Here is a 22,055-nt window from a genome sequence, read left to right as displayed (position 1 = left end):
ATAAGGTTTATAAGTAGAAATTGAATATTGTACACGTCTAAGGTTTCACAGAATTACAGCTTAATTTGAAATGACACATGATGTAATTTTCTTTAAACGATTACTCATTTACCATTTATTTGCTTCATTAATTCACATGTGAAAATACTTCTCAACGCAATCCCAAATGTCATTAGACAGGCAAAATAAGGTACATAGTAAGATCTGCATCCATTAAAAAAGAAAACAAGTTTATTCAAATCATGAAAAAAGAATTGTGAAACCATTTAAACAACTGCGAGAAAAATAAGGCATACTCCTCTTGTGGAATAATCACATAAAAGCCCAAAATACAATTCATCATTCATATCTCTATTCAAACCCCATCAGCTCTGAGCTGTATGAGCAGAATCAGTCAAAATAAGTCATTATGGCACAAAATTTCATCGCTCCAACCACCATTCAGTTCCTTTATATATCTGTCCCAAGTTTCTGGGAGGAGGTCATGTCGTAGTATTCGAATGAGGCTAAGTTTATCTAGCTTTCCCTTTTAATGGTGTCATAAAACATTCATTATCCACAAATCAGCATGAAATCTCTCATCAGTGTTTCTTCCACAATTTGAAGTTGATGCTATGCTTGTGCACTATGGTTAGATGAGGGCGCTAGAGAGCTAAAAGCACTAACACAGGTTTCAAAAAGACTACGAGTCATTTTTCAGAGCAAGAAAATGTGTAAACCAGGACTATAGGATGTTGCTGGTGTCTAAGTTGGCCCCAAAGATCTCCTTACATTTTCTTATTCAAGCTTCAGAGGCAACCGTTAAATAACTCGAACACAGCAGCTTTACCCTTCGCGGATCTAAAAGCTTCAGTTGACCAAAGCAGAAATCCACCATATATAACTGACCTCAAATTCTAAAAAGAATAAGACCCAAATAAAAACGGAAGTATCAATAGTCATTCATATCAAAACAACATTTCTTTTCCATTCTAAAATGAGACTAAAAACTACTCGGGGTCTCAGACAGGATGTCAAATAGGGTATTTTTGTCTGTCATTTATACAGAGAATACATATTTACAGTACACAGGCTCACAGTACAAAACATCTGAATGACCAATTAGATCCTTTTTTTTTTCAGGATTAAACAACCAGTCAGGTTTGAAAAATGGATGGCAAGTCAAATAATAAAGCTGTACATGCACTGAACTCAACAGAAAAATGTCCACCTGCAAGCCTTTGGGCAACATATTTTGTCATTTAAAAAAAAAAAAAAAAAGTTTGCAATTAAGCACAAAAATAATAGTACTTTCAAAGATTTAAAATTCTACTGGCAAAAAAAAAGATGTCATTTGTCCAATAACCATACACATGATGACATTTTTGAATAAATTACTATAGTTTAGCAGTAGCCAAGTTTGTGACGGGGAAAACAAAGCCCATCAGTGTATGTTCCCATATTAACTCAGAAGCATATTCGTAAATAGAATTAACAGAGTAAAACTGTTAGCATTAATAATAATAAAAAACAAAAACAATTTCAAGGGAGTAAATACAAAGAAAACATGGAAATGTTCTTAATGAAAAGTGTTTTAGCTGACTAGCTTAGGCAAGGTGAAATTTGATCATAAAGTTTAAAACAACTAATCAATATTGTAGAAAAAGAGGAACAACATACTCAATGAATTTAATGTTTGTAAAGCGTCTAAACATTTATCATCACTGTAAATGGGCACAATTGTGTGGCTCATCTTTTAAAAGATTCATGGACAAATTTCATATAAAAACAATAGAATACCAATTTTAAAGCATACATGACAAACCAAAAACAACCAGATCTTTAACCAGCACCACTGAAGAAAACATAAAATTAAGAGGTGGACACATGATCGCATTTATTTGTGTATGGTCATCATAAGCTGTCAGCCCACAGGGCGTTATGGAGGGACAGGGCAGTCCATTCCAGAAGTCCATAGGCGCTTCTCAAATCTTGATCCCGACTGCAATGTTCCTGCCTTCACTCCAACCGCCAACTTGAATAAACTGACATTATTCAAACCACATCTGTGGCCAATTCTGTTCAAAGTCCTGTTTACATTTTTCAGACCTTCTTCAATGTTGCTTCAAGTGGAGAACACTAGTGCTGGTGGCCGATGGACAGCACCAGAGGTATCAGACAGCCTAGAACCAGAGCTCCAACCTCCACTTTGCTCAGTCCCTTCCCTGCACTGCCTCCGGGCGAGTGGCTGTGGCCACCCATGCCGCCCACTTCCGGGAGGACGTGCACTGTGGCTACGTACAGGAAGGTGCCGGCGGAAAACAGCATGGCCACACCGGTGGCGTTGACATCAGATAGCGCCTCTTTACTGCTCTGGATGGAAGAGGAGGAAAAGTGTTAGATGACGGGTGAATCTAGGACACAGTCGAGGTTTTTTGCCGGACATTAAATATTCAGTTTTGTTACAGGAATGCTCGTTGGCGTCCCAGTGGTAAGATTGCATTGCTATTATGCATTTCAGTGATTTCCAGGCTGTCTAAAGAAGCATAATTATGGGGTGTTTCACAGCAGGAGAGCCAGAGGCGAGTAATCTTCACTCTGCCACCTCAGAGAAATTGATTTTTAACGATAATAAAACCTTCAAAAACAGACCTGGTCTGAGCTCCGAGGTTGTTTATTGATGGTTTATGCTTTTGTTAATGCCATATTAAACTACATTTCATGGTGAAAAACTACATTACCCATGATGCTGATCAGAAACATTCCACCAATCAGACAGTTGCAGTAAGCAAATCACAAGGGATATAGCCCCCAATAGCCCCACCCCCCCCCCCCCCCCCCATTAAAAAACATTAATAGATACAACTTTTAATTTTAATAATGTATTAAATGATGGAAACAACATTAACTAAGATTAATACATGCTTAAGATGTATTTTCATTGTTAGTTCATGTTAACTAAAGTTAACATATGGAAAATGATTGTGAATTGTTACCGTTTTTGTTGAACATACCTGACTGAGTCCTACGTAGGTGAGCATAGCCAAAACAGGAGCAGCCAAGGCAAAGACTAAGAGATGTTTCCGGATACGATTTCTTTCTAAACCCGCATGCATGAGGAAAGAGACGAGTCCAAACGCAGCAGGAGCCTGAAATACAATACATATCAAGACAGCACGACTTAAATTTAAATAGCATCAAAATTTAATTTAAAATTTTCAAGCTACAAATTTCACAAAAAACATAAGTCACATAAGCAAAATAAAAGGTATGGAAGAGATGGAGAAAACAGAGGAGGATGATGTAAGGGCAAGTGATATCAATCATAAATCAGTTTGTGTTTATGATCTTTCATGTTTCTTTTTTTCTGCCCTTTAGTTCAAATATAATAATAGAACAGTATAGAAATAATAGAAAATAAAATTTTTACTTCAGTAAAAAAAAAAACACTAAGAAGAGAAACGGCACTTTTTCACAGTCCATTTTGCTAAAATTAACCAAGGGTGCCGATATTAAGAGTATACACTGTATATATTTAATGCACTAAATTTTATAATTATCATTAGAATAATACACAACAGGACAATGTCTCAGATTACATGCAAAGCACCTGTTGTGAGAGTGGGGCAAAGAAAAAAGAAAAAAAGCTTCTGAGTTTGGCTACCTGCCTCATTCATATTTGTGTCAAATTACACAAAATATGTAAACTTATATTTTATTACTTATTTAAAATATACTGAGCCTATGTATTAAATATTTGGAAACCATTGCCTTTATTTGGAGAGGTGCCTGCATTTACATTCAGTCACTCAGCAGGTATTTCTAAACCAATTGATTCAAATACGGAACAGCGCAAACAATTTATCACAAGAGTCAACTATATTCAGAGAACAATAACGTAACACACAATGTAAAGCAGAAGTAAATTAACTTCATTAAGATAGACTGTACCTTATGCAACATAATGGCCACAAATACAATGAGCTGGACACTGGTCTGAGACGTGGACGCAGCCGCTCCAAGAGCAACACCATCAGCTGGAGCACAGAGAGAATAAAATATGATTATTGGTCAGATTTAACAATAAAAAAGACACAAATACAATCTGAAGCTACAACTAGAAAATATTAGGATAATTCAATTAAAGAGGTTTCATTCACAGTATGTTTTTTTTTTTTTTTTACCTGCAGCATGAACGACCAATCCAAGTGTGGTGGTGACCTTAGAGCTAGCAGCCCTTGCTGCTTCTGGATCTAAAAATGTGGAGAGAAGAGATTTAGACACTTTATACCATTCTAATATGTAAAAAACTAAATGCCAGCGTCACACCGACCATCACTGCTGTGCATGTGAGAACTGCCGATCTGATCCACCAGCAGCATGAAGACGAAGCCCAGCACCAGAGAGACGCCGATATAAGCATGGAGCTGCTCGTGACTGTGGCTGTGTTCAACGCTTTGTCCCTCGACTCCTTCAACAATCTTCTGTTCAGAAACTTCTGCTTGTACCTGCCTGTGGCCATTGTGGTGCCCACCTAAACCAAAACATGAGGGGGGCACAGCTTTGGAGTCAGTTATATCATCAGTAATGGGACAAAGTAAAGTTTTGTCACTACTAACGTATAATAACAAGTAGTAGTGGTTTAGCACAATAAAATGCTACAAAGCTATATTGATGTCACAATGTACATGTGCATAGCATCATATCCAAACATACTCTGTCTGGGGAAAGCCGATTAGTCACCAGAAGAGACGGACGGCAGCTCGCGTAAGTGTTTTGAATACTTGGTCGCAGTTCTGTTGTTTAAATTATTTACTTGCTGCTAGGAGGAATAGTTCGTTTCCTACCTATTTCTACTCTGCATTTTCGTTGAGGTTTTTATGTTTGATTGCACTTACTGGTAATTAGAATAATTTGCGCCTCAGCTGAGAACGAGCCTGTGTGATTGTGCAAAGTGTTAGTTTCGTCTTGCGCTATTAGCAGTCCTACCTTATTGGCTGGGCTGATCAGAAGCCGGCCACAGCTGTTTTCATTCTAGTTTCCTAGACTGCATTTATTTGATGTCCGAGCGCTGACGCGGAAGCGTCTGCGGAAGAGTTCAGCCGTCGTGCTCAGCCTCCTCGTGTGAAGACCAACGAGTGTAAAGACAGACAACTTTTTCCTGCGCGACTTCAACCGAGCAACGACACCGAGCACACACTTAAGTATCGTTTTTATCTTCCCTCATACTTTCCTATCCTCTATCCTTCCACTTCTATCATGTGTTTCCAAACCATTCCGGTTCTCTCTCAACCTCGCTCTAAAAACACACGCAGAAGGTTACGTAACCCTGCTAATCTGCGCCCTCTCTCTACATCAGGGGTGGGGAACGTCCGGCCTCCGGGCCGTATGCGGCCCGCGAGACAGTTTGATCCGGCCCATCAGTCAATTCAAAATCCCCCTTCCTCCCTCAGGAAGAGAGAGAGAAAAAAAAAAAAGCTACACAGCAATTAATTTTCCTGTGATAGAAAAATGACAGATATATATATAAAAAATAGAAATATAATATTATAGATAATTTATAATTATATGAAATAGGGTTGCCTGTCTGGGTCAAAGTCAGCGTGAACGTGAAACATGCACGTAACGTTCACGGTTGTCGTCGCTGATAAGCATCATGGCGACAGGCAAGAAAAGAAAAGTAGATGCAGAATGTCGTGCTTTTCAAGAAAAATGGACAAACGATTATTTTTTTGTTGAAGTCAAAGGCAAGCCAGTCTGCCTAGTTTGCGGAGATGCGCTTGCAGTGATGAAAAAGGCCAATCTCGAGCGTCATTACAGCTCGAAGCATGCTAAACTGATTGAGTTGCAAGGACAAATGCGCTTGGATAAAGTTAACACTCTTCGGCGGAGTTTGAGTGCCCAACAAGCAGTTTTCACAAGACCGCATTCTGACAGGGAGAACGTTATTCATGCAAGTTTTGTGGTGAGCGAGCTAATAGCAAAGAAACTGAGACCTCATTCAGAAGGAGAGTTCGTGAAAGAGTGTCTTGTTGCCGCTGCGGAGCTGCTTGCACCAGACAAAATAAAACTCTTCCAAAGTGTCAGTTTATCTCGAAGAACTGTCGCAGAACAGATTACTGATATGGCTCAAGACATTGAAACAACACTGAATGACACTGCAAAAAAATTCCAGTTTTTCTCTCTGGCCTGCGAAACAACGGACATAACTAATACCGCCCAACTAGCCATCTTTGTGCGTGGAATTACTGCTGAGTTTGAAACGACAGAGGAATTGCTGTCTTTGCAATCCATGCATGGCACTACCAAAGGTGAGGATTTGTTTGAGCAAGTTGTTTTGGCAATGAATAAATTTGAATTACCATTTGAAAAGTTAAGTGGCCTTGCCACAGATGGAGCGCCAGCCATGCTTGGCTCGCAAAAGGGATTAACTGCATTGGTCAAAAAAGAAATGAGTCGTCTCAATCTTGATCCAAGTGATTTAATTGTATGCCACTGTATCATACATCAAGAGAGTCTGTGTGCACATTCCCTGAAGCTCCAGAGTGTAATGACAACTGTTGTTTCCACCATAAATTTCATCAAAAGCAGAGGGCTAAACAGCCGCCAGTTCAAAGAGTTACTGAGTGATCTTGAGTCCGAGTATGGAGATCTGGTTTACCATTGTGAGGTGCGATGGCTGAGTCGTGCAGATATGCTTTCACGGTTTTACAATTTGAGGGAAGAAGTAAAACAATTCATGGAGATTAAGGGAAAACCTGTTGTGGAACTCAGTGAAGACAAGTGGCTGTGTGATTTGGCCTTTATGGTGGACATAACCAAGCACCTGTCAGAGCTGAATGTCAAGCTCCAAGGTCCGAATCAGCTTCTCAGCTATCTGCTTTCAAACGTGAAATCATTTGAGGCGAAATTAAAGCTGTGGCATTTGCAACTGGAAACGGGTAACACTGTGCATTTTCCTACTCTACAAGAACAAAAGCCTGCTATGACAGCTGAGTATGCTGGTGAGTGTGCAAAACTGCATCAGGCATTTGGCGAGAGGTTTCAGGACATGAAAAGTAAACAAAATGAACTGAACATATTTGCTACGCCATTTAATGTGGAACCATCTGAAGTACCTGACAACCTAACATGAAATAATTGAGCTGCAAAGCAATGACGAGCTCAAAGCAAAGTACAACAACCTCCCTCTGCTTGAGTTCTATAAACTGTATGTACGTTCTGAGGATTTTCCCATTCTGAGGAGACATGCACTGAAGTTTGCATCTCTGTTTGGGACAACCTACTGCTGTGAGCAGTTCTTTTCAAAACTGACTCTTGCAAAGACTCGATTCCGCTCAAGACTGACTGACCCAAACTTGGAAAACCAGCTGCGAGTAGCATCGTCTTCACTGCCATCTAACATCAGACACCTCGCCAAAGAGAAGCAGTTCCAACCATCGCATTAGAGAGGTTAGTGATATATGTTCAAAAATTTAGAATGGCCCTTAAAGGATGTTACAAAAATGTAAATGGCCCTTGATAGAAAAAAGGTTCCCCACCCCTGCTCTACATCCTCCACTGTACCTCTTTCTTTCTCTGTAGGTCTTTGGAATTGCCAGTCAGCTGTCAACAAAGCCGACTTCATTTCTGCTTTTTCCTTACAATCCACACTCAGCATCCTGGGCTTGACTGAGACCTGGATTTGTCCAGAAGACTCAGCAACCCCATCTGCTCTCTCTCACAATTTCTTTTTCTCTCACACCCCTAGGCAAGTTGGCCGGGGTGGGGGCACTGGTCTGCTCATTTCTAACAATTGGAAATACTCTACCTACTCTCCCCTAGGCAATCACAACTCATTTGAATCTCATGCCATTACTGTAACAGCTCCTATAAGACTCCAGATTGTGGTAACCTACCGTCCCCCTGGCCAAATTCTAGCAACCTTCCTAGATGAGCTGGACGGACTGCTGTCCTCTTTCATGGAGGATGGCACTCCACTCTTAGTCTTCGGCGATTTCAACATTCACCTAGACAGGCCTTATGCTACAGACTTCCAGTCACTCCTAGCTTCATTTGATCTCAAACCCTCACAACTACTAGCACGCACAAATCAGGCAACCAACTCGCCTTAATTTACACACGCAATTACGTACTACAGATAATTGGTGTAATCTTTGATGACCAGCTGACCTTCAAAGAGAACATTGCAAAGACTGCTCGATCCTGCAGGTTTGCACTACACAACATCAGAAAGATCAGGCCCTTTCTGACAAAGCATGCTGCACAACTTCTTGTCTTGGCTACCAGAGGCAGCTCACATCAATTTCAAGTCACTGATGCTTGCGTACAGAACTACCACAGGCTCAGCACCCTCCTACTTCCACTCACTATTACGAACCTACATCCCCTCCAGAAGTCTGAGATCTGCTAGTGAGCGGCGCCTTGTGGTACCATCACAGAGAGGCTCAAAATCACTCTCCAGAACATTCTCGTTCATCATTCCTGGCTGGTGGAATAATCTTCCCACCCCTATCCGGAACACTGGATCCCTGTCAATCTTCAAGCAACAACTGAAAACTCATCTCTTTACTTGACTTCATCCTAAAATATAAATAAATAATAATAATAAAAAAAACCTCACTCTTTTCCTCTATCTTTCTCTCCACCTACTAGCTTGTACTTATTTGAACAATGACTGAGACTTGGTGTTACGAGCACTTCCTCTGTCTGATTGCCTCTTCAAGATTAATCGCTTTTTGTATTCCCCAATTGTAAGTCGCTTTGGATAAAAGCGTCTGCCAAATGACTAAATGTAAATGTAAAATGTCTCATGAAGTGCTAGACAGTTTGATTCATTCCAGTAAATGTCTTTGTTCGGATACTAAATAAATAAAAATAATAAATAAATAAAAGGCCTTTTAGGTCTTTTAGAGTAAAGTTCTTATTTTTATTTATCATTTTATTTTTAAGTAAAGTGCTTTTCGTTATTTTGTTAATCAAGGTTCATTACTATGTTTTTGACTTTTTTGGCATTTAATTGAGCAAAAGTGACTGTAAATTTATCATTTTACAAAAGCTTTATTTTTCAAACAAATTATGTTCTTTTGATCTTTCCATTCATCAAAAAATCCTGAAGAAAAGAAAGGATCTGTTTCCACAAAAATATTAGGCAGTACTTTTTTGAATATTGATAAGTAACGTTATCAATGAATGACTTTCTGGAAGCTTTGCCATCACAGGAACAAATTATATTTTTAAATATGACAATAATAATAAAAAAAAGTTATTTAAAACTGTAATCATTTTTCAATTATACTACATTTTTGATTAAATAAATACAGCCTTGATGAGCATATGACTAATTTCAAAAGCATTAAAAAAATCTTATGAACCCTAAACTTTCAAACAGTACTGTATAAATATTTTAAATGATGTCACTCTAATTAAGATTAATTTGTTCAAAAAAACCTTGATGTTTTGTGTGAGAAGTACAACTAAATTAGAATCTATATATATTTAATAACATAAATTGCTACAAAAAGTGTCAGCAATATTTTGTTAGTATTTATAATAAAACTAACTACTAATATATATATATATATATATATATATATATATATATATATATATATATATATATATATATATATATATATATATATATATATATATATATATATATATATATATATATATATATATATATACACACATACACGCACACACACAGTATATTATATACAGTGCCCTACAAAAGTATTGGAACAGTAAGGCCAATTCCTTTATTTTTGCTGTAGACTGAAAACATTTGGGGTTGACATCAAAAGATGAATATGAGATGAGAGATTAACATTTCAGCTTTTATTTACAGGTATTTTCATCTGGATCTGATACACAATTTAGAAGATAGCACCTTTTTTTGAACCCACCCATTTTTCATGTTACCAAAAGTATTAGAACGTGACTGACAGGTGTGTGTTGTTGCCCTGGTGTGTGTAATTGATTATTCAAACAATAAATAGCACCGTCTGCGCTCATCATTGTGCACACTTTGGGCCCCTTGAAGTACCAATTGAGCATTGTTTAAACGCCACAGCCTACCGGAGTATTGTTGCTGACCATGTCCATCCCTTTATGGGGAAGTCGTGGCCTAATGGTTAGAGATAGGGGTGTGCTCAAAATATCGATTCTTAGATACATACCGATATAATAAAAAAAGATACAGTATCGATATTCTAGCCCTTAGTATCGATACTCCGCCCGGCCATTAGGGGGCGCAGCGGCGCCCGCGAGTTTCAAAAAACTCATGGAAAATGTTAAAGCAAGATGTAGCATTTAAGTGATTTCATAGTGAAATATGTTATGGCAGTACATGGTGTCACAAAAAAGAATTATAAGAAGATTTAATAAGAAGTTAAGAATAATAAGAAGAAGATTTTGTGCTTGTGTGAGCTCAGACTGTACCCTTGGAAAGTTAAATGTTGACTTGTGGTAATTTCCAGATTAATACAATTTGTGTACAATTAATCAGAGCACTTAAAGTTGCAAATATTTAAGCAAAATGCACTTTGTTATAATGCACTTTTGTCTTCATTAAATTGAAGAAAAATGCAGAGTTCTGTTTGTTGAGTAAATGTGTTCAGCATTAACTAATTGGCTCTGGCCCATGTATTTTTATTGAATCGTATCGAATCGTGTCACATTGTATCAAATCGTATCGAGACAGCTCTGTATCGAGGTACATATCGAATCGTGACCTGTGTATCGAGGTATGTATCGTATCGCCAGGTTCTCCAAGGTATACAGCCCTAGTTAGAGAGTTGGACTCGTGATCCAAAAGGTTGCGGGTTCGAGTCTCCGGCCGGCAGGGATTGTAGGTGGGGGGAGTGATGTCCAGCGCTCTCTCCACCCTCAATACCACGACTGAGGTGCCCTTGAGCAAGGCACCGAACCCCCAACTGCTCCCCGGGCGCTGCAGCATAAAATGGCTGCCCACTGCTCCGGGTGTATGTTCACGGTGTGTGTGTGTGTTCACTGCTGTGTGTGTGCACGTTGGATGGGTTAAATGCAGAGCACGAATTCCGAGTATGGGTCACCATACTTGGCTGAATGTCACTTCACTTCACTTCACTTTATGACTACAGTGTTCCCATCTTCTGATGGCTACTTCCAGCAGGATAATGCACCATGTCACAAAGCTCAAATCATCTCAGACTGGTTTCTTGAACATGACAATGAGTTCACTTTACTCAAATGGCCTCCACAGTCACCAGATCTCAATCCAGTAGAGCACCTTTGGGACAAATCTGCAGCCGACAAATCTGCAGCAACTGCGTGATGCTATCATGTCAATATGGACCAAAATCTCTGAGGAATGTTTCCAACACCTTGTTGAATCTATGTCACGAAGAATTAAGGCAGTTCTGAAGGCAAAAGGGGGTCCAACCCGGTACTAGGTGTACCTAATACAGTGGCCAGTGAGTGTACGTATATATAGCCATGGCCAAAAATATCGGCACCCTTGGTAAATATGATCAAAGTAGGCTGTGAAAATTAATTTGCATTGTAAATCCTTTTGATCTTTTATTTAAAAAAATAAACAATAAAAATCTAACCTTTCATTGGATAATAAGAATTTAAAATGGAGGGAAACATCATTATGAAATAAATGTTTTGCTCAAATACACGTTGGACACAATTATTGGCACCCCCAAAAATTCTTATGAGTAAAATATCTCTGAAGTATATTCCCATTCATATTCGCAATTTTGAGCTCTCCAGGGTGATTATGAACATGAAATTATCCAGCCATGGCTTCCTGTTTCACAGAAATATAAATAGGAGGGAAAACAAAGCCCAAATTCCCTTAATCATCCATCACAATGAGAAAAACCAAATAATATATTTCTGATGTGCAGCAAAAGATAATTGAGCTTCAGAAATTAGTGAAGTGGCTTTAAGAAAAGAGCTAGAGCAGTGAAAATTCCCATTTCCACCATCAGGGCAATGATTGAGAATTTCCAATCAACATAAAATGTTACGAAACTGCCTGGAAGAGGACGTGTGTCTATATCGTCCTAATGCACGGTGAGAAGGAGAGTTTGTGTGGCTAAAGATTCTCAGAGGACCACAGCTGGAGAATTGTAGAAAATAGTCTCGGGGTCAGAAAACCTTAAAAAAAAAAATGGTCAAACAGCACCTGCATCACATGTTGTTCGGGAGGGTTTCAAGAAAAATTATCCTAGCTCATCCAAAAACAAACTCCAGCATATTCAGTTATCAGACACGACTGGAACTTCAAATGGGACTGGCTTCTATGGTCAGATGAAGCTAAAATTTTTTAGCAGCAACACAGGGATAAAAAATTACCCCATGTGTACAATGAAATATACTGCTGTACTTTTGATGTTGTGGGCCTATATTTCTGCTGGAGGTACTGGACATCTTGTTTAGACACATGGCATCATGGATTCTAACCAATACCAACAGATAAAAATATCAATAAGTGACTGTTAGAAATCTTATAATGGGCCATGTTTGGATCTTCCAACCATACAATAATCCAAACATAAACCTCAAAAACGGGTCACTGAGCATTGAGCATTCCAGTCCTCTGACCTGAACCCTGTAGAAAATGAGTGAGGTGAACTGAAGAGAAGAAGCACCGTCATGGAGCTGTGAATCTGAAGGATCTGGAGTGATTCTGGATGAAGGAATGGTCTCTGATCTCTTGTCAGGTGTTCTCTAACCTCATCAGGAATTATAGGAGGAAATTTAGAGCTGTTAAACTGGCAAATGGAGGTTTCAAAAAGTATTGAATAAAAGGGTGCCGTTAATTGTGGCCAATGTGTATTAGAGAAAAACATTTATTTCATAATGATATTTCCCTTCATTTTAAATTCTTATTATCCAATGAAAGATTAGATTTTTGAGAATTTATTAAATAAAAGATCAAAAGGATTTAAACGTATATGACGTCATCTAATGCAACGGCACTGCGCACGCAGAACGATCGCTGTGTGACATCAAAGCACCGCGAGAGCTACCGAGAACAGATGCACCGCATGCTTTCGAATCGCTCTCACGGTACTTTGATGTCATACGCTGATCGTCCGATATATTTCGCCCTCTGTTGGAATTCCAAAGCGATAACTTCTCCCCAAGCTACTTTTACAAGCTACAGCAGAATGCCTACCACACATGAAAGCATTCCTACAGATACACATCTAATTAACAGATAAGAATTTAGGAATGAAGATCTTTGCCCAAAACTATGAAATACTTTGTGTATTGAATAGAAAAGGAATCAATGCATCAACTGAAGCATAAACTCGAATCTCACCTTCCAGCATTTCCTCATAGAGTGCATGAACTCCCTCTGGAATAATGACAGCCAGCGCAGTGCCACACAACAGCCCAGCTCCCAACACGGTCACCAACTTCAGCTTCTCCTGAAGACAGAAGAGTAGTCACAAAAACTTGCATTTAGGTCATAAAATTATGTATTTAGGTGGGGATGATATCAGGTCAACTTAATGTGCACGAGCTGGATATCATAAAAATAGGTTTAAAATATATTAATCAAGAGCCGCCGCATACAGGTACAACACAGAGAAATCAAACACCTTATAGACACAAACTTCAACTGGGTCAAAACTAGGGCCATAATCACCACAGACAGAGCAATATAATGGCTAGACAGATAAATTAACTAATTTTGAGACCAGCATCAGTTTATACATAACATTAAAAGTCAATGTATTTTTTTCCCCCCTCAAAAAAAACAAAAAACAAAACAAGCAAGGATTATATGACACTGACAACTGAAGTAATGGCTTTAATAATAATAATAATTCACAATATTGCTATTTTACTGTATTTTTGGAACAAATAAATGCAGAACTGTTGAGCGTAAGAAACGGTATTTGAACAGTAGTGTACCTAGTAAAATATTAGTAAATGATTGTGTAAAATACATAAAGTTCAGAATTTCAGTGTATGAGTACATTCAGCTGCTGATTCAAAACTGAAGAAATTAATGCCTCCCACGTTTCTGCATTAGTCACTACAAACATGTTTTGATGGCTGATAAACTATAAAGCTCGTTTGTCCAGAAAATCAATCTAAACCGAATTTAAAATCAATTCGGAGTAAAACGTTTAAACAAATACAGTGTAGTTGGCAAGTTAAACAGCGTGTGTCTACAGTATAAACTTAGGGTTGATATCACATTCAACATTTAAACTGAAGACTACTGAGTAGCTTCAATGGTGCTCAAACTTTTGGAGATCAAACTCCTGGTTTATCTCAGTCCTCAGCACAGCACATGATGGACGACCATCTTCTCAAACACATAGTTAGCTTTCTGGAGATAATTAACCTCTGCATGAAGGTACACTGAGAAACTGAGCACCCCATAAACTATTATAGACATGTTCAACTCGAGTTAAGGCTCACCTCAGAGAAGTTGACAGCCAGGGGAATTGTTCCAGCCACATAGCAGCCGACTAGCATAGCCAGAGACAGCAGACTGATGGAGCTGAAGTCATCCATTTCAGCTAAAGACATTCAACACTGTCTCAGTTTGAGAATCACTTTAGAGTTTAACAGCAAATCCTGTACAATCGACCGATGTCTGCAGCCAGCAGATCCTTCGTAACCTACTTGGATTAGCTGGTTAGCTAGTCAGTTTTATGCATGTATCCTTACAGGTCAGTCGATTAAACACGAGCATCCACTGCTGATCTGCTGTAAAGTCGGTCTGGAGCTCTTGGCTCATTGACCTGCTCGATTATCTGAACGCTGTTGCTCAACTTTAATCACACAGAATCGCGTCGCGCTTAGCAAAGGCTAAAATCATAACAATCGGTCTGTGATTAAACACATAAATCAACAGATTCGTGAACTGTTTTCATAGTCTACTTCTCTGATCTCAGGCTGCGCTTAATGGCATTGTGATTCCTTAACAATCGACACTGTTTTGTCGCAGTAAACCAATCTAGTTTGTTGCCTATTCCGCGGTATCGACCAACACTGGTTACCAACTAGCCGAATGTAATGTTGGCAGTGTGAATAAAGCACTTCCGGGCCACATCACCGTCAAAATAAAAGTCCCCACCCCCTCTTTAAACGACGCCAACCAACTACATCAAGATGCAAAATACTCCTAACCCTTGCTCTAGTTGGGAGTTCTTCAAATTTAAAGTTAGAGACTTTGCTGTTAACAAAATTAAACAAATTAAAAGTGAAAAAAAAAATAATAATAATAAAGAATTTGAACATTCATAGGCTAGGTGTGTTAATACAGAAGAATAATCCCAGTAAAGAGGTAGAATATAGTGTCTGTCAAACGAAAATTGAAAATATGTACACAGAGATTGTTAAATGGGGCTTGCATACGCTCTGGAGCAAAATGGATCGAGAAGGGTGAAAGAAACACTTAATTACTTTTTTTGCTCTAGAGAAAAGAAATCGTAAAAAAGCATCTAAAGATTAATGGTGATTTATGTACAGATCCAGGAATGATCTCCTCAACTTATACAACTTCTCAGAAAAATGTGATTCTTTTCTTTTGAGTGTTTGTGATAAAGTTTCAGGTATTAATGTGGATTTTAAATTGCTATGTGACTCTGACCTCTCTATTACTGAAATGGAAGAGGCACTGAAATCTATGAAAAAGGGAAAATCTCCAGGTACTGAGGAATTTGATTTACATTTTTGGGACCTCTTAAAGCAACCTTTATATTGTTTGTTTAAAGAATGCGTTTATAAAGGAGAGATGAAGCAGGGACTAATTTCTTTGATCCAAAATCAGATAAAGATCCACTTTTAATTGAAAACTGGAGACCAATATCATTGTTAAATGTTGATTATAAACTACTTGCTTTACTCGTTTAAAATCTGGTCTTAATAGTTTAATTGGTGAAACACCACATGTGTTTATGAAGAATAGACATATTAGTTCCAATATAAGACTATTCAGAGAATATTGATTCAGACTCTATTATAATGCTTTTGGATTTTTATAAAGCATTTGATTCATTAGAGCACCAATTTTTGTTTAAACCACTCAGTGTTTTTGGTTTTGGAAATAAATGTATTAACACGGTGAGAATACTTTATATTGATATTAACTCTTCAGTTTTGGTTAGCTTGCAAACTACTAAACGTTTTAATTGTGACAGAGGAGTGTGTCAAGGTTGCCCCATTTCCCCGTTTCTTTTTCTTTTGGCTGTTGAATTGTTATCACTTAATATTTTACAAAATCCCACTTTGAAAGGTATTTCTGTATTTGGTAAATAATTTAAAATATCTCAATTTGCTGATGATACTACCTTATTTCTTAAAGATCAAAATCAAATTCCTTTAAGTATTTATATTATCCAATCTTTCTCTGAAGCCAACAAGCATCAATAAATCATATTCCGGTTAAAGACTGTGTCAAGTACCCGGGGATTTTCCTTACTAAAGATAGATTGACTCGTCAACATCTACATTTTTTTCCTAAAATAAAGAAAACTAGAATAATCTTTCATTCTTGGCTTCAACGAGATCTATCCATCTATGGCAGAGTTCTTCTATCTAAAGCAGAGGGATTGTCCCGTTGTGTTTGCTTTATCTTTATTTGTTAGTGACAAAATTGCTGATGATATAAATAAAATGTTACTGAATTTTATTTGAAAGAATAGATCCCATAAAATTAGGAAATCTGTTTTGTCTAACAGGCGTTCTGAGGGTGGATTGGAAGTTTTGGATTTCAAAGAATTAGTTAGTTCATTTAGAATTGGTTAAAAAAATGTCTCTGTAGTAATAATTCAATTTGGTAATACATCCCCAATACTATATTTCATAGATTAGGTGGTCTAGATTTTCTTTTAAAGTGCAATTTCACCCCTTCTAAATTGCCGATTTCTCTCTCTAATTTTCACCAACAAGCTTTACTTGCTTGGAAATTGTGTTATGCGTACAACTTTTCTCCCCACAAAGAAATTCTTTGGAATAACTCAAGTATCAACTCAATAACTCAAGTTATCCAGCTAGATCTTTCAGTTCTGTCATCAAAAGTTTGTCATTCTATGTTGACTAAGCTGACCCACTTACCTTTTGTCTACCTACCAGTTGCGCCTGTGCTCCTATCCCCGTTCTCCATTGCTCCTGTGCTCCACCGTCTCCATGCTCCGCTGTTCCCTCTGGATCCCCTGGATAAAGAAACAAGGACATTTACACTCAGATAAGTCCCAAGAGACTTTCCCATTCCCCGTCTGCTTACCCGGACTTACTGCTCATTTCATTCTTCTCTGCAGCTTTTCAATAAACCTGTTGTTTGTATTGCACTTACCTCTGTGTCTATCTGCTGACAATAGTGTAGCCTTTTTAATGAAGTCTCTTAAAGTTGTGAAAAATGTGAAAGCTACGTTTATTGTAAGATATTAAGAATCTGTATTTGGTGCCCTGTGAATGTCTTCATTTTTTTTTTTTTTTACCATCCTTGGAGCTTCTGTTTTTGATGCCTGTTTTTCTGTTATAATGTTGTTTGCATGTTATTTAATAATAATAATAATAATACAACTTCTAGTGTAGCCTACTTCAAATCTTAAAAGTATACTCATACATAAAATAAAACTGCTTGCTGGTAATGTAATATTAAGTACACAAAATATTAAGTATTTTTAAATTTCTAAAGAGACATAATTGTTCCATTTTTATCAGTGAAATATTTAGGCCGATTTTAAAAAAGTGCACTCTGTAATTATGTCAAGTGTAATCATGTCAATCATTTAACTTTAAAGAACATTTTAAAACAATGTTTTAAAAAATCTTTTGTTATCCTTTAAAGTACTTTTTTTGATGTGTTGACTAACATACTAAATCACATGTAAAGTTCTTTATTATAATTTTATAATTTAGACCCTCTACAGGTCTCAAAATAATTGAGACAAGGGCATGTTTACTATGGTGTAGCATCTCCTCTTCTTTTCAAAACAGTTGAAGATGTCTAGGCATCGAGGTTTCTGGAGTTTTGCTGTTGGAATTTGATCCCATTCTTGCCAGATATAGGTTTCCAGCTGCTGAAGAGTTTGTGGTCCTCTTTGACGTATTTTTCGTTAAATGATGCGACAAATGTTCTCTATAGGTGAAAGATCTGAACTGTAGGCAGGCCAAATTCAGCACCGGACTCTTCTACTACGAAGCCATGCTGTATTAGCTGCAATATGTCGTTTTGCATTGTTCTGCTGAAATACACGTCGTCTGGAGGGGAGCATATGTTTCTCTAAAACCTTTATATACCTTTCAGCATTCATAGTGCCTTCCAAAACATGCAAACTGCCCATACTGTATGCACTTATGCACCCCCATACCATCAGAGATGCTGGCTTTTGAACTGAACACTGATAACATGCTGGAAGGTCTCCCTCCTCTTTAGCCTGGAGAACACGGCGTCCGTGATTTCCAACAACAATGTCAAATTTGGACTCGTCTGACCATAGAACATTTTTCGCATTTGAAACAGTCCATTTTAAATGAGCCTTGGCCCACAGGACATGACGGCGCTTCTGGACCATGTTCACATATGGCTTCCATTTTGCATGATAGAGCTTTAGTTAGCATCTGCAGATGGCACGGCGGATTGTGTTTACCGACAGTGGTTTCTGGAAGTATTCCTGGGCCCATTTAGTAATGTCAATGACAGAATCATGCCGATGAGTGATGCAGTGTCATCTGAGGGCCTGAAGACTACAGGCATCCAACAAAGGTCTCCGACCTTGTCCCTTAAGCATCAGAGTTTTTCTGAATCTTTTGATGATGTTATGCACTGTAGATGATGAGATTTGCAAAGCCTTTGCGATTTGATGTTGAGGAACGTTGTTTTTAAATTATTCCACAATCTTTTTACACACTCTTTCACAGATTGGAGAGCCTCTGCCCATCTTTACTTCTGAGAGACTCTGCCTCTCTAAGACATCCCTTTTATAGCTAATCATGTTACAGATCTGATGTCCATTAACTTAATTAGTTGCTAGATGTTCTCCCAGCTGAATCTTTTCAAAATTTCTTGTTTTTTCAGCCCTTTGTTGCCCCCTTGCCAACTTTTTTGAGACTTGTAGCAGGCATCAAATTCGAAATGATCTCATTTAGTGGATAAAAGTGTAAAATGTACCCGTTTAAACATTTGTTATGTTCTTTATGCTCTATTGTGAATAAAATATTGGCTCATGTGATTTGAAAGTCTTTTAGTTTTCATTTTATTCAAATTAAAAAAAAAAACGTCCCAACATTTCCGGAATTCGGGTTGTAATTACACATATAATTTTAATACATGACATGCATATTTTAGCAGATGTGACATCACAGTAGCTTATATTTTAGTTTTCCGTTAATGCTTGTACATTTAGCTGTATCCAGTGACTATGTAATTATGAAATTGCACATAAAGATGTACTTAAAAAAAAAAACACACACACTCTTAAGTGCTTAAATAATTGCATTTAAATACAAACTAAAATACATTTTCTTTTAACTGTAAATAACATTACATTCAGTTCACACTTAAAGGGATCATTCACCCAAAAATGAAAATTGTGTCATTATTTACTCACCCTCGTGTCATTCCAAACCTGAATGAGTTTCTTATGTTGAACATAAAAGAAGACATTTTGAAGAATGCTGGTAATCAAACAGGCTATGGTCCCCATTGACTTCCATAGTATTTCTTTCCCAAGTATGGAAGTCAAAGGGGACCAAAAAAATTTGGTTCTTCAAAATGTCTTATTTTGTGCTCAACATAAGAAAGAAACTTATACAGGTTTGGAACGACATGATGGTGAGTAAATGATCACAAAATCTTCATTTTTGGGTGAACTATTCATAAAAAAAATTAAAAATAGCTGGGTGAAAATATTCAAAACCAGGGGGGCCACAAGATGATTTAAAAATAACTTACATTAAAATAATGCTTCTTTTTAAGTTTGACTCTCAACAGCTATTGCTTTTGTTGAATGACATCCTGTTGAAAAGATCCTACCTTAGATCAACATAAATTCTCATGCTGGTTTCTGCTTGATTTGAAGGTTGTCTCGTTGACAAAAGAAGTTTTGGTTAAGTCACTTAAGGGCAGGTGGGAACACAACATCCCATGAGCTAGTCTTTCTACATGATTAAAAGCAAAACTAAAAATCAGAGCAATAAAATAAATATAAATAGCTAAAATATATGTATTGGGATTTCATTTAAATTCAAGCTGACAGGCCTCAGATCTAATTAAAGTCTGTCAGTCCCAATCCTGATGTCAGGAGACCACCAGGGTAGAACATCTCTCATCTAGAATGCTGAGTGTTCTCTGCTTCTGTTCGTAGTTACAACTGCCACATTGTGCTTACTGTTGGATATTAGGGAAGGTCATAGAGGAAAATATTACTGAAATTCAGCTTGTAATGTATTTAAGAAATTATTACACTTAATATTTACAAGGCGATAAAAACATAATTTAGGGGTTTTCATAAGAGCAAAGGTCTGAAAATATTAAATATCATCTCAGTTGACTTCTTACCCTTCAAAATGGCTAACGGCCAATTCTCACAGGCTGCTGACTGCCCTGGGCTTCAAGCTGAAAAGCCCACAGTGCCAGAAACAAATCTCTGCAAATGTAACACTGATATTGATTGAAGAGTGCCTGAATGTGTGCCAATGACTGTTGGCATGGTGTAAAATCAACAAAGAAATAAAAAATGTAATTTATTCCAAGCGCTAACATTGCCTTGACTGCCTTATTGCAGGTTTGTTCGCTATTGCTGTCACTGTTTATTAAACACATGCTATGTTTGGTATTGTAATTGAGCCTTTAGTTATCTCAATTGCTATCATTTATTTATTGAATTTGCAATGCAATTTATCATTATTTGGAAGCAACTTAGCAAGACAAGAATAATTAAGACATTTTTTATTAGTCATATTTGCAGAATTTAGAATTGTAATTACAAGGATGAAAAAACCCAAAAAACAACCCTTATAATTATTTGTATAACAAACAGTATAAAAAGAGTAAAAGTTACCAAAAGTTGAAGTTACCACTGCAGTAAATAAAATTGCAACAGTTATTAAAATATTAAAATCAAAGTCCATTAAAATTGTATTTGTTTCCTTTTGGTGAAAATGGTATGGGACATCACTGAAAGATGAATTATGCATTTTTCCCCCTCAGCTGATGAGAAAAAGTGCCCTTCATTCAACAATTAACATCTGACCTTCAGTTTAAGAAAAACTAAGTACACTAATTCCTTTTTAAACATTCGTTTTATTTATACAAGACTTTGAACATTGGATGATTCCCCCCATGTTTGCCCCTGGTTATCTAAACCTTTCAATTAGTTAAAACATACCTTGATATAGACCTGACTTATTTTGCCAGCAGAAATTTGTTATCTTTTCTGATCTTGGATCATTAAAGAGACAGCACTTGCATGCATATATAAATTAAAAAATATAGCAACATTTATCTACTGAAAATTAGCTTTTTTTTTCTTTTCTTTTTTTTTCCCTGGCTTTGTGGTCTTGAATTCAAACACTAGATGGAACTGTTGTATTGTTGGTTAATCCCACACCTGTTGCCTGAAACCTTTTCAGGGGCTTGGCACTGAATTAATACATTTGACAAAACAACTCACTGTACATTTCATTTAAAGTTTACATTTTATAAGTTAATGCAATCTGTAGTACTATGCATAATGTTCTACTGTTTGAGCTACAATAATATACATATTGTAAGGACTAACATTTTATCTAGCAGCGGATTTGTATGTAGATTTCAAACACACAGTTCAAAACTGTTACTAATTATGATTTTTTTGTTGTGAATTCTGACCTAATATTGTATTATATTATATTACTACAAATATCTATTGTGATCAGATATTTAAAATAATAATAATTTAAAAGATATATATTATTTTAAAATATTTTTTAAAACTTTTTTTTGTGTGTGTGTGTGTGTGTGTGTGGCTTGCATAAGACTAGACTAGACTAGAATATAATATAATAGAATATGCTATTATTGAAGAGCCATGAAGTATTTCAAAGTTTTATATTATATTATATTA

At 37.1% G+C, this 22,055-nt stretch overlaps 1 protein-coding gene across 1 annotated transcript; it reads right to left on the bottom strand.

The window, feature by feature from the left end:
- Nucleotides 1–209: 209 nt before the first annotated feature.
- On the bottom strand, nucleotides 210–15,040 carry LOC306886381 (zinc transporter ZIP9). The gene is made up of 7 exons (XM_079443432.1): nucleotides 14,419–15,040; nucleotides 13,304–13,412; nucleotides 4,313–4,513; nucleotides 4,164–4,232; nucleotides 3,931–4,016; nucleotides 2,994–3,128; nucleotides 210–2,352 (listed from the first exon to the last, which is right to left on the bottom strand). The coding sequence occupies exons 1-7, from the start codon at nucleotides 14,527–14,529 to the stop codon at nucleotides 2,119–2,121; spliced, it is 945 nt and encodes a 314-aa protein (XP_079299558.1). The 5' UTR covers nucleotides 14,530–15,040; the 3' UTR covers nucleotides 210–2,118.
- Nucleotides 15,041–22,055: the final 7,015 nt, after the last annotated feature.

This window comes from Barbus barbus (genome assembly GCF_936440315.1).
Source record: "Barbus barbus genome assembly, chromosome: 20".
In the NCBI taxonomy this organism is placed as follows: domain Eukaryota; kingdom Metazoa; phylum Chordata; class Actinopteri; order Cypriniformes; family Cyprinidae; genus Barbus; species Barbus barbus.
The sequence above is the reverse complement of the archived record's forward strand: the minus strand, read 5'-3'. Positions and strand labels throughout refer to the sequence as shown.